We start from the raw sequence: 14,855 nt of genomic DNA, 5'->3' as shown, positions 1-14,855 counted from the left end.
AGTTTGGTCGTCGAACAGCCGACATTGAGACGGAGACACGAATTACTTTTGTATCCCACGTGTGTGCAAATACATTTTTTATTTCTTTTTCGTAAAGAATATTAATTATTATTGTGAAACCCGCCCGTCGAGCGCTGTTCGCGTGTTACGGATTTGCAATGACGTGATGGATTATGAATATCATTAGGGTACTGCGACCGAAGCACCAATATAATGTGTTTTTGTACTACAACTTACCGTTGTCTTGCCCGAAATTCTGTCGACGGACATTACGTCGCCGGCCACCGTTAACACGGTTACCCGGTCGGGCGTGTCAATATTGTACCAAACACAAGCGCCTTGTCGTCCCTGAGCCACGACGACATCGCTGCCAATCACCCACTGTGCACCGAGAACACAATACAATGTTATACATAGGTTCAGCTGTGTCTACAATAATCTGATATTATTTAGTAAAACGATTATTGTGTTCGATGCGAATCCGTTCATTATTACGACTAAAACTGTTCACTGTTTCGGGGAGCGACCCAGAGCAAAGTGTTCAACAATGCTCAACACCATAAACACCCTAAAAGCCATTTAATAATACCGCACCCCGGTTAATATAATTTCGTTATAACATATCGTCCGATAACAATAATAATAGTAATTATTATTATTGTTACACGAGTCTTGAGTTAAAATATAATGTTGTGTCTGAAGAAATGGACACGTCAAGTTATTTTATAGGTAATCTTGTACAATAAAATAGTACGTGGACGAAAAACGATATTAGTGTTTTGCTGTCGACAGTAAATCAACGATGATAGATTCCACAACAAGATGGTATTTACGATTATTTTACACGTCCAGAAATGATTTTAATGCATTTTTAAGAAGCTGGACTTTTTAAAACGTAATTATAACCATATCACCATAAAATACGTGTATTGTAGCATTGAAACGATAATCGCCTGCTTATATAATTTAATGCATATTAGTAAAATATATACTTGACAATTTAAATGTAATATGCTTTCAATTTGCACGTTTAAATGTTCATGGGTGTAGGTATTTAAAAGATAAAACTGAAAGTATTTAATATCGTTGAATGTAACAATAATAAATATCTAGTATTCATGTATGGTTCAACGTTTCAGACTTCGAGAATCGAGGACTTTCAATAAAAACAATTTTAATTAATCTTTTGGTACAGAATTAAATTACTAATCATATTGATTTCAAGTAAACAGTTCAAATATATTCAATCAAAATTAATTGTATTGCTACTGCTATTACAGTAATAACATTTCCGACATCATAAGTGAAATATAATATAATTCTCATTATGATTTCTCCAAAGGATAATTTTCTTTTACAGAATTTACGTAATAACGGAATTGATTCTTATTAATTTCTTAATGAAATATAACCAAGTATACATATTTATTTTAATTCTCAGTTTTAAATATATTTCTACTCTTGTTATATTCAGTATAATATACCATATCCTACTGTTTTAATTTATATCATATTATCATTATATAAATATAAATATTTATATCCTGTAAATACATGTATGAAAATAATAATAGTAAAAGTATTATTTGCAGTAAATACATTTAGTTAGAAAAACAATGTTTAAAATATTTGTCTTTTTGAAATGTACAAAATTCAAAGTAAATGTTTCGTTTATAACTATTATTATGACTGTTTTTCATATAAACTTTAAAGTGTCATTAAATTATACTCGTTTAATAACCATTTAAATTAGTTGTTATTTTAGAAAAATTACTTACTTGTACAAAAGAACAACCGTTCAATAATATTTCTTTATGACCAGTTCGCGCATCTAAAAGTGTTAGTGTAGTGCTTTTATCTCGATACAATAACTTATGACCAGTTTCATTCAACTCGAGCCAATCAATTTTTGTTGCATGGCCAATCTGTAGATCAACAACTCCTACAACTAAATCCACTGAAAGATAAAGAATGATTAAAGTATGTGAAACAGAAATCTCCATCAGTTAGAACAATTTTCATAAGTACAATATAAATAATATATAAATCATCATTTTGTAGAAACGTTGTTTTGTAATCATTTCAGGTTTAGTTATTGAGAAGATCTGTACCATAACTGCATACGACAGAAATAATGAGAAACCTAACTTTAACTATCACAGCGCATTGCATTGTTTGGTAATAGACATGAATATTTTTAAATTATATTTTCAGTTACCTCTGGTCAAATTAATAAAATGCGTACATGAATCAACTTATTATTAATTAACTAATTAAAATTGGAATGTTATATCGGATATTTTATGACAGGTACCTAAAAAATGTACAAAAAAATAATCAAGAATATGAATTATGTACATATTATTTTAAAATAAAAACCAGTTATCGATTTACTATTTTACTTTTTATTTTTAGAAAACAAAAATATAACTTCTTATATCCAGAGAGGGTAAACAAGATAAAGTTGAATAGGTAACAATAATGTCAAAATGTAATATCTAGACAAGTCTTGAGAAAATTATATAAATATATAAATTATTTTACAAGGCTTTTTTTATCTAATATACCCAAGAAAACTTATGAATCTCATTTAGACATTCATTAGTAATGTGTGGCTTTTAGCTAACACAATACACATATTTTAGTTGTATTGTTTTAAATCATACATGTACTATTTGTGATATTATTTTATTGACATATTATACTATAAGTGTTAGTCACACTGTTTACTGTTTAGTGAAACAAGAAAAATAAAAAGAATCTACAATGATCCAAAAGAATACGTTTCACAAGAACATTGTTCTGTGAAGCATTAAGGTGAAGGATTTAAGCACAACTTGGTTACACCTTAGAGGGGTATTTCACAATGTTGTGTATAAAGTGTGAAATCTATTTTGAAACTGTTAAGATTGCAGACGAGGAAAAAAATGTCAATATATTATATACGTACATAGAATAATAAAATTACTCTTGAAGTGTAATCAACTTCCATGTATTCAATAATGATAATTGTATTCACTTTAAGCTAACAAGATAATTCAATTTTAGTTCAATGTCTAATAGATTTTACAAATGTTTATTTATATAGTTTGTGTTTTGAAACTACTATTATTCGGTTAACTTTTCCTAACTATATATATTGCACGATATATAAATATAACTGAGTTTACACTCTTTTTATCACAGTCAACCAATTTAATTCGTATGATAAACTGTAAGAAAAAAAATTACCAGCAATTTCGTGTTTATACCTCATCAATCGAATAGTCTTCGTTTATGATTCATTACTCGAGCCATATATTTTTATTTGATTGTAAAAATTGTAAAATATTCGGTAAGCTTATAGCTTTTGACCATATTATAGTGTCTAAGACTATCATTTTTTGGTTTTCCGTTTTAGTTATAAAAATGAGTGTAAAAAATGTGGAATAAATAGTTCAGTGCGGTATCATAATTCGGCGATGGGCACGGGGCAGCGAAGAAGTAAAAATATAAAAAATTGGATGAGGATAATAAAATGCTGTTTTCTATTACCGATACAAATTGTCTTTAAGTCCAGTAAATAGGCGAGTTTTTTGTTTTCTTCGTTGGAGTTGAATTGTTTTCGTTCATTCAGCCGTACACTGATCAAATGAGGATTTACAAACTCAGTTCTAAAAAAAAAATAACAATAATATATATATATTGATGCATTATATAAGCACAGGTATAAAATCGAAGAAGGTACATATATGTGATTTTTACAGCTTAAATGACAAATCATGAAGAGCTTTTTGGAGTATATTCCTCGAAATACGAGGTCGATTTCGGGCCAATAATCTACCCCACAATAAGATAGCTTTAATAAAACTTCAGGAACAGTAAGTATTAAATATTCGCTTTCTGTATTTTGATAGATGTTTTGTGAAATTTAAGATTATAGCATTTCTCGTTTTATGTTTCATTAATCGAAAATGAAACACTAAATATATTCGATTATATTGTGATATTTTACCATCACATTTCGTACGTAGTTGAACATAACGCCATAATATGATATTTTATGTATCAACCAAGTAACTTTAATGATTTGAAGAAAAGTAAGAAATTGTAAGCATTTCGGTTTACATGTTTTTCGAAATATATATGATGCACATAAATATGTTTCGGAAAAATTTAAATCCTGTCATTGTTTTTTCAATATTATGAATAACTGTCCACTAAAATTCGCTTTTCAGTAGTCTATCAGTTTTATCGTTTTTTCTTCTTTTAATTTAGACTACTGCGAACACAGTTGGATGACTTGTTCAAATACTCCTTCGCGTATGAATCATTTACAAAATATTTAAAATTAGGTAGTCAATAAATGTTGGACATTTATTTACAGCGCAAACTGCTCATAATAATATCGGTCGAGTGATAGTAAAAAAAGATATAAAAGTACGAATAATTTTGTGAGTACCTATATATAATGTGTGTATTTTTAAACCGAATCAATGTGATTCGATTCTTAACGTCTTTAAATAAAACCGAACCGACGAAATTCCCCTGTCAAAACTTTACGCTGTAATAAATTTAAGTATTAAAAATTTAACAAAGTGTGGTTTCAACACGGTCCCGTTGAAACTACCATTCTCGTCACACTTATATATCATGTACTTATAGGTACTACATTAAACCATCGTTTAACGATTGACATTCACGGAGAGATAAAAATATGAATTGGAGTAAAACTACATTGCATGCATATTTGTTAGTAATTTATGTACATTTAATTATGTAAAACGAGAGACCGTATTCGAATTAAGGTTATCTTACGCAAAACCGATTCGGCGTAACAATTGTTCATTGTTCTTTAACGGCATTTACGGACCCGAATTTCTGTAGCACATCTCGCGTATGACCATTCCACATAATTAATTATCCACCGCCGTGTTATTCTGTCCCACAGTACCCAAGTACATTGTAATCGTCAAAAACGCCCGCAAACTATAATTAAACGATATTACATAATATTATACTATAGAACGATTATTACCTGACGTGTGAAGATCTGACCAAACATTAAAATATGATCACCGACCAAAATGCATAATATTATGTTATATTGTAATATAAATCGTGTAAAAATTCTTTTTTTTCTGAAGAATTGAAGAAAAAATAATGCGATGCAATGAAATGATTTATAGTAATATTATAATAGATAAACGCATTAGTTATAATAATTGTTTATCATCCCTCCCCTTCGGCACCGCACGGACCATAAGTTGTAATCCGACGGTAAATTAGTTTTTCTATTGACTAGGCAGGTAAGCACTATTTCGGTCTCAGCCCTGCTGATTAATATTACTATAATAAGCGACCACACAACCGAGATTAAATTTTTACCGAGCTTTTTTTTTTTGATTATACCTTATGCTTATAGGTATTTTGTATAATTTTAATTGTAATTAATGGTCCTCAATTTCGAACAGCAGTCTTGTCATGTTCTTTTGTGAGATTTTTGTAGAATGATGTGACGGCTTTCTCGTTACACTTAATTATAATTAATGCCACCTCCCCGAGCTTCCAATCACGTCTATATCAGATAATGGTTTTGTAATTAAAAATCGGTAGAGAAAAGAGTATAAACTACCTCAACCCGTCCAAAACCCCTAACCCAACCGTTGGGGTTTTTTTTTATATACAGTGTATTATGAGGAGCACATATTCGATTACCTGACGGTCGCTAGTATCTGGTCGTTGCCGTACTCCACCAGGGTCAATTCGCCACAATTGAAAATCAAACATACGCTTGGATTTTCGAAGTAGAATTTCTCATTTCTTTCAGAATAAGGCCACACGACTTCGCTCAGCAAATTCCTTTCCATATCACCTATTACGACGGCTTACATTAAGATTATTATTAAATGCCTGCGCAGTTGCATAATGTATTATTACACCGGCAATGTTTTAATTAATGTATGTTGTGTTTATTTAATTTTCGTTTGTGCTTTAGGAATGTAAGTCTCGCTCTTGGCAACATTTGAGACTGTACAAGTTATTTGCAGTAGGTGACTAGGTGTACATTTTGTGATTAAATACATCATAATGATTTCAAACATTTAAATTAAAAACCAATTTTTTTTTATTGTTATTAAAATAAGAGTACTGTTACAAAATATCTACCTGTTTAAATAATGTTAGTCAAAAACTTTTAATTACCCAATAGCAAAGTGTCTCTTGTACGGCCAATCAAATATCGATCTTCACCCATTACTCGAACATCCTCAATTTCATGGCCGTATTGAGATTTAAGTATAACGCCATGCGATGATTGGTTGCTAGATTCGTTATTGCACAGTGGTTTCACTAAAACCTGACTTGGGCCTACATACGTCATTTCAAATTTATTTTTCCACACAGTTCGCCTAAAAAAAAAAAATACCTAAGTTAGCAATATAAAATATAATCAATTATTTATGACAGTTTACATTGTACCCGGATTTACTACTGTTTTAACTTTTAACTTTATAATAATATAAGTTTAATTTATCGCGATACATTTAAAAAGTTTTTCGGGGTTAATAAAAGACTTGATAATATTACCTATACTCATATAAACTTTAATGAGGTTATTTAATGCGATTAAAAATAATATTTTTTAGATACTGAGTGTAGCAATATTTACAATTATGTGTTTTTTTTTGTTTTATATTTTTTGGAGTGGTAAAAATGATAAAAACAAAGTTTCATGTTTTCCGTATGATGTAGATTGAAAACTTAACAACAGATAGTACTTTTTAGAAGTTATTTTGCAATTTTTAATAGTTTAAATATTGTATTTAATAAATAATGAAATGTCAATTTTCTTTTTCATAAAACAATCATTATACGTGGCTAAAATTTAAATACTTATTTTAAAAGTTTTAAATATAAAAACAAATAAACTAGAATCAATTAGTCGTTTATCAATATTAGCAAACAATTATTTACAAATTTACATTAAACAATATTAAAATAAATACAGTACAAACAATTTGATTTTCTTACTTTATAACGGATTCAAAGAGTTCCATGCCTCCACATAAAGTACCACAGATAATGCGTGATCCATCTCTTTTCCAAGCCAACGCTGAAACTGTATACATGTTGGGTATGTACATGACATTTTCTTCTTCCCACGTTAATTTAGATGGACTCCACGAGTACAATCGTAATCTGAGTTAAACATAATATTTAACAATAATCACATAAACATCGACGAATATAATGTAATTTTAATTAAATGTTCATTTAATAAATACCACTATTACATACAGTTGTGTAGACAAGTAGTAAGTCCAATATTTCTAAACATAAATAATAATCTACAAGCCATAGCTTAATAACAATTGATAAAAGCATAATTATACAATGTAAGTGAGCAGTCATATTAACATAATATTTTATTATTTCTCACTACATAACATTCAACAATGTTTTTACAATTTATGCTGTTATGTACTTTGGCTTTAAGATTAATATCTAAATTTGTATTGGGTCCGTCCGTTTCATACTAACAAATAAATAAATAAACGTGCATGATAATATAATGTCGAATAATTTAATTATTCGTATAACTTAACCTACTGACTTATAAATAAAAGGAAAACCTAAACCTTAAGATTTGTATAGCGCTTGTAAGTAAATTTGTATTGGGTCCGTCCGTTTCATACTAACAAATAAATAAATAAACGTGCATGATAATATAATGTCGAATAATTTAATTATTCGTATAACTTAACCTACTGACTTATAAATAAAAGGAAAACCTAAACCTTAAGATTTGTATAGCGCTTGTAAGCAATTATAACTTATACATTCATGGAAATTTCCTGTATTCATTTAATGGTAATGATGCGATACTTGCCTAGTAGTTAACTCTTGGATTTAATGAAAGACGACAAAACTATGGGAGATAGTGTGTTACCGTTTTGAAATGTTTCCGCCACTATTTCCTGTCATTTACAGAGTATATGATTCAGTTAATAATAAATATTATGTACCTATAATGTCCCATGCATATAGGGAGATAAATACCAATATATAATGTAAGTGTGCAGAGTAGCTCATAAGGTAAAAATAAAATTTATATATCATCGAAAGTGGATTGTTTTGTATGTGTTAAAACACACTATAATTTTACTTGTTATATTATTACTATCGTGTTTAATAAAAATATAATACAATTCATAAAAAATATTTATAAAACCGTAAACGCGTAATTATGTACAATGTATTTATGTAAAATAGTACAATGATTTATGTTAAAAATTATTTGCCAAAAACCATTAAATTAGCTGAAGTTGAACATTAGAGATAATTTGAAACACTATGGTTACAGAAGATATTTGAGTCCCACATTCCAAACTCATTTATCACACCCATGTTAAAAGCATGTGCACGTAGTACGTTCACGTGCTGTTCAATTATTGTACACTTTCACTAATAAGGAATGTATCCCTTTTAACTTTGATGCACATATGTTAAGCTGCAAATATCTTCAAAAGATTTACAAAGAGTATACGATTACGAAAAACATGGTTAATTCAAGCTCAAATTCAGAATTTAAATAATTATCATAGGGAAAAGTGGAAAACGGAGAGTGCGCTATGCATGTAGGTCATAATATACTATTTTAATAATCATAATAATATTGCATTACAAAACCATTGTGTAATAGAATACAAAAGACATTTTTAAAGAAATACTAATAAAAAAAAGTGCAATAAATATTATGATGTACTTTCAGTGAGAGACTATTCTGTTTTACTGATTTCAATTAAACTACTAGGCTCAGTAGATATAAATAAATATAATAATTAATGATTTATTTCAAGCTAGTAGCGATGAACATATTTATTTTTTTTGGCGTGGATATTTTTACGGCTTAGCTATTTGAATACTGAAAATAAAATGTTATCATGTGTAGGGCGTTCAGTCACAATTATTTACGTATGACGTGCTTAAGCGTTTATGTACGTAGTTCATAGGCGTTCAAAATATGGAACATATTTGTAGTTGTGTTTTTGACGTTGTTCTTGAAAGTTCAGCTCTTTATTTTTTCCATCACACTAATTTATCAACATCATTGGTTAATAGTGACATGTATAAATCGAACCTATTGAAACTGCCAATAACAACCGCTTGTCCACTGGGGCTACTGCAGGCTACGGTAAACTCTTTTTGGTCAGGACAACTACTGGCTGGTGAATAGTCAAACTGTTTAGTGGATCGTCCGTTTTGGTCGTAAAACTGCACTGAAAAATCACATCCTGCCGCGATGATACATCCAGAAGCCCAAGACAAAGCGTACGGAGGAACCGGATGAACAACAATGCGTCCCTGAAAGAATAAGACGTAACCGTTTATTAATACACATTGCTATAAATGTTGGCTAAAAATATCAACAAGTAATAGGGTTTAGATAAGACTTGCTACACGTTTTCCAAAAAAATCTAAACTTGTTAACCAAATTATTCGAAAAAATCTTACTCCCCAGAATCAGATTTTTCATCCAAACCCAAAAAAAGAATTCCAGATACTTAATTCGGCTTCAGATCCAAATATTCTACCTCTAACCAAGTCCATAGGATTATAGACAGAACATCTTCTTCGTTTGAGTGAAAAAAAATACTGCCCAGGCGTCTTCCTCTATGTAATCCCAGAGACATTCAATCGAGTATGGCATCAAAGTCTACTTTTTTAAATAAGAAAAGTTCTACCAGTACCCCTTTACTTAATATAATTAAATCATACCTCTCTCATTGCATATTTGTTGTTCGACAAGTAACATATTCTCTCCCTACTTCAACATCCAATCATGAGTTCTACAAGGAAGCGATCTGTCACCAGACCTTTATAACATTTTCAATGCAAACAGACCAAACGTTAATAATATTCATAATCGCTACATACGCAGATGACATGAAATAAATGCTGACACTGAGAATCGTTTTTTTGTGCAATGATCTATGATTGAATTTAAATTTTAACACAACTATTAAATTGACCTACTCATTGATGAGATACGCTCAAAACCAACTATACAGCAGAGAGATTACTCGATGAATTTTTTTTAACTTAGATACGAAAATGGATGGAGATTTAGACCCAACCTGAGTCATTGAGTACGCTTCCGTTTTCTATTGAGAAACTTTTATAAACAAACTTAAATGTCTTATTTATGAAACTACTGCAAATGTATGAGAATTCGTTGTTAGCTTGTTAGTTATAAAACACACAAGTCATCCATTAAAATCTCTATAAAAGCAAACAGTAAAAATTAATTTCATTGGAACTAAATCATGCAATTGTTCTATACACATTTATACGTTTGTACCCAAATGAAAATATTTTACTGATATACTAGTGAAATACTAGAATACAGGCAATAAAATAAAAATAAAAATGTGTAAAAACAATACTTTAAAAAGTTATCAAAAATAAAATGAAAAATTCACAAGCTAATTCTTCAGAAAAAGTTTTAATTTTGTTTTTTATTATACCCATTTACGATTGAGTTTTAATTAATTTCTTTACTGATCTTTTTTTTAACTGCGAATAAAACTCATTCATCAGAATCGATTATCATTAAACTTTTAAATGTGTAATGTAATTTTCTTTGTATTTAAAATCAAATAATCAAATACTGGAATTCTAGAATAAATTAAATCCAATTTAAATTTATCCTAAAAATTCGTTTGTAGTTAATTTCAGAAAGAAACATGCAAAAATAGTTCGACTAAAATATTGCATCACTATTGGACTTTAAATACTTTGTGCATTGTTTTACAATGCAAACATTCGAAAAACAGGAAGTGAAAAAATATATTTTATGTATTTATATTGTATAGGTATATTATAATGTCTGTTGCTTTGATTCATCTCTTAGACAATAAACAAACATATTTAACATACTTTATTGAATTTTTTTAGTTTAATTTTTGTTTATTTAAAAATTACTTTTAATGTTTTAAAACCATCATGTTTATATATTTTAGCATCAAATTCTGAAGTATAAAATATTTACGAAAATTATAATTATGATCAATTTTACATATTATTATTTACATAAATTATTAGTTATAATTAAAACATAATAGTACTCATAATAGGCCAAACAAACACACACGTGTTCCGTAACCCTACAGTTCCAAAAACCCTACAGTATCACAACCTACAGCTAATGGCCTCAGTTGTCGAAGCTTAAATAAATATATAAAAAAAAAGTACCCATAACTGAAAACTACTATAATATTTTATAAGGTAAGAATTAAATTTTTTAAAACAAAATATAATAATATTTTCTAAATTATTTAAGCTGATTTCTAGATCATGAAACAGACAGTGCAGTTTTGAAATTAAAATTAACAGCAGAATTTTTAAAAAAAATTTCTCTAAAACTGACTAAATTATTCGCAATTTCTGTAGTCTACAGTAAATATAAGACTATTTATAGCATAATTGAAAGTCATAACAATTTATGGGCGAATAATGTCTTATTAGTTATTACCCTACAATATTGTGCTAATTGTTTGTTAAGTAATTAAATAGTTTCCAGATTTGTGTACGTTAAAAAAATGTGTTGGTGAGTTAATATTACAGTTGTGGAATTTCACCTCAAATAAGTTTAGTTAAAATTAATAATTTGAAAAATGTTCTTCTGTACTATAGAGATTATAGAGTTTATAGACTACTAAGCATTATACTGTATATGACTACAAATCTCAATATCTGCATTGTGAAGTATTTCAAATAAATAATTATTCAAAACTCAAGTTCACTAGACACCTACTAGGTATAGTAAGTTAACAATATTTTTTCCATATCTTTTAAAATAATTTCAATACCATTTTTTTAGTTCTTTGCGAAATATTAAAAATACAAATATTGGCTAATTTTAAAATTTGTTATTTTTTCCTTACAACTTTTGAGTTAATCGGAGGCAAATAAAATAATATAAAAACGAATTTCTTATTCTTTTTACTTACTATAGTTATTTATATTAAAAAACAAAATAAAATATGATTTTATGGCTAGCTTTAACTAAACTCTAGTACACGATATAGCTGTTTGAGCGTTTTTATTAGTTTTAGGTTAAAAAATAAGTACATCAAAGTAAGACTCAGGGGTAATTAGTGAATCTACAAATATGATTTTGAAACGAAACTTTTTAAATGTATAGAGAATTGTAACGGTGACAAAAATAAGTATACACAATAATACGGCGAGTTCGTTATGTAAAACCGTTAATGTAGTATATATTACTGTTACTATTATAAAAAAAAAAAAAACTAAAAGCGTCCGAAAATAAAAATAAAAATAAAAATAAAACCAAAACTGCCACTATTCGATATCGTACCTATACCTACCCACATTACTCAACAATACTGTATATTGTACACCATATACGCAATACTATATTGATACGTTTGATTGGACACGATTTTTGTAAAGCCAATCAAGTTTGCCGACTCGTATGACGAAGCAATTTTCAAAAAGTCCGTAATAATAATATCATATAGTATTTACTACTGTGGGTAAAGCAGCCGACGTCGCATTCGGACGTTTGGAGTCACCGTGGCGTACGAATAATGTCCCACCGACACACACACACACACACACAAACACTCGTGCGCGTATTTATATATTTATATATATATGTGTGTGTGTGTGTTGGACATAGGTACGGAGAGACTCTATTATCTTCTTTATTTTCTGTTCTCGTTGCATTATGTCATCCTTAAAGATGTAGGTACCTACGTATTATATGTGTACTTTACATCATATCCTCCCATTCGTTTGTCTCGTTCTCGTTCTCCGTTCGTGTATAATATTTTTTCACCGCGCGGTCCACTCTCAATCACCACTACTCGCACAGTGCAGGTAAATATTTTCCATATAACAAAATGTACATACCTATCGGCACAAAAAAAAAAACATAATAAGAATCGGAGACTTTAATTCGATGTCGAGAGGTTTATAATATTTAGACGTGGAATCTCTATACACGGAACTACTAAACTCTGATATCATAGAGCGTAATATAAATACGCGCTTGCACCGTTCACTTGCGGCATAGGAAAATGCACGTGATTTTGTCAGAACTAAAATAATTGTCTATTACGAAAAATAGCTTTACAGATGAATAATTTGCAATATTGCAGTATAGTTAGTGAAAGTAAAAATTAAGTACACTAACATACAGCAACTATGCACATGAATCAAACGCGAATAAATGTTTCACCGTAATTTCAAAATTGTTTTGATGTTAAAGCCAAGTTAAGTGAGCTAAATGAGGTCTTAATCATAGTATATACCTACTTCGTTATATGCAGCAAGTATACATTGTTTGTTTGAAAATCCAACGGATGACGGAATATTATGATGGAATTATTATCACTGAGCAGACTGATGGAAATAGGTAATAGTAGTATTCGAAGTAACTTTTTTTCAAATCGTTTTTTGAGTTTTTTTAAAGATCATTTTTATCAGTCGAGTGCACGTTTTTTTTTAATGGGCGAGGGTTGTTATAGCCCTGTTTTGGATGTCTAAGACTTACGGTAAGTCAAGGATTTTCGCACCCACCGTGATCTGAGCGAACGCCATCAGTCGTCCCCAAACCGATGTCGCGTGCGTGCGTTGCGGCCTATCGTAAAACACTTTACGGCAGTCGTCGGTAGAGGGACGGAACAAGCTGAATGGAGGAAAGAGTGGAAAGTGTAAGTAGTAGTAGCAGTAGGAATAGAGGATAAAATAATAGTACAATTTATAAATTCAAATCGAACGTTTGCGAGTGTGTGCGAGCACACCGTTTGATGTATATTACAAGCGGGCCGATGTACCGATACATATATATGCTTACAACAGAATATGAACAATATTATATCTCTTCACGTGCTGACCGACATGTGAAATTATTACGATATTATTATTTATATGTCTCGTAAAATATGGTCTACTGATTATTTAACTTTTCAAATACATTCGGAATACGAATATTTTAAATACTTTGGTGTCACTTGTATTTTTTTTTTTTTGATAAACTGTCTTTCAAAATTATTTGAATATAAATACAAATACATTTTAAGAGTATTCACAATAACTTACGAGTACTTTTTTTGTATATTAAAATATATGTACGTTTATCGCAAATTAATATCTAAAAATATTAATAAATATTTAAACTAACTAATTAATAAATACATTCTATAATTGGTTCAACAGACATGTTATCTTTACTCTCTTTAGTACACAAAGTTATTTAACTCAAAAACTACTGTTTGATATTTCGATTTAGATACATCAATAAATGCTGAGTAACTAAACGTGAAAAATAGGAGATCTTAATTAAAAAAAAAGAAATTTGTACTATCACAGAGTTATCCTTAAATGGCATGAAAAAAACTCAAGTATTAAAACATAATATTGTATTCGACCGCATTTTAAAATTCCAAAAATTATTATTTGAATATAGGTAGGTACCTATGCATAATTTAAACATAAAAATAAGGCGATCAAGGTTAAAGGATCACCCTGTATACGGCGTGTCCGTCGTTTCTCGGTGACTGGTTGTGATTTAGGCCCCGTGAAAAGCAAGGCACCTATAATATTACTAGCCGTGTCACATTGACGTGTGTACCTTCTCTCGTTTTCCTCGGGCCATACGTCGTCGTGCATAATATTGTTAGATGCTCACGGGTTTCCTCGAAATCGGCGCAATCATCCTCGGAAACGGACCTTTTGCATAACTAGGTACGAAATAGGTATAACTATTGATTTCTGGTACCGCGTGTGATAACATCGCGATAACCATGAGTATATGGTGAACGTGAACATAAACTATATATAAT

At 29.6% G+C, this 14,855-nt stretch overlaps 1 protein-coding gene across 2 annotated transcripts in view; it reads right to left on the bottom strand.

Annotated features, from left to right (window-relative positions):
* LOC111027731 (intraflagellar transport protein 172 homolog) overlaps positions 1–14,855 on the bottom strand; it is a 96,263-nt gene that overhangs the window by 59,870 nt on the left and 21,538 nt on the right. Inside the window, exons 6-12 of one of the 2 annotated variants that reach the window (XM_022306143.1) lie at positions 9,122–9,345; positions 7,012–7,179; positions 6,184–6,389; positions 5,698–5,854; positions 3,535–3,653; positions 1,779–1,957; positions 238–381 (exon numbers count right to left, since the gene is read on the bottom strand). In XM_022306143.1, coding sequence (XP_022161835.1) covers positions 238–381; positions 1,779–1,957; positions 3,535–3,653; positions 5,698–5,854; positions 6,184–6,389; positions 7,012–7,179; positions 9,122–9,345 — 1,197 coding nt within the window. The remainder of the gene's footprint in view (positions 1–237; positions 382–1,778; positions 1,958–3,534; positions 3,654–5,697; positions 5,855–6,183; positions 6,390–7,011; positions 7,180–9,121; positions 9,346–14,855) is intronic. The other variant, XM_022306144.1, reaches the window with a different exon arrangement.

This window comes from Myzus persicae, unplaced genomic scaffold (assembly GCF_001856785.1).
Source record: "Myzus persicae strain clone G006 unplaced genomic scaffold, MPER_G0061.0, whole genome shotgun sequence".
Lineage (NCBI taxonomy): Eukaryota > Metazoa > Arthropoda > Insecta > Hemiptera > Aphididae > Myzus > Myzus persicae.
This window is presented reverse-complemented; position numbering and strand designations above follow the sequence as displayed.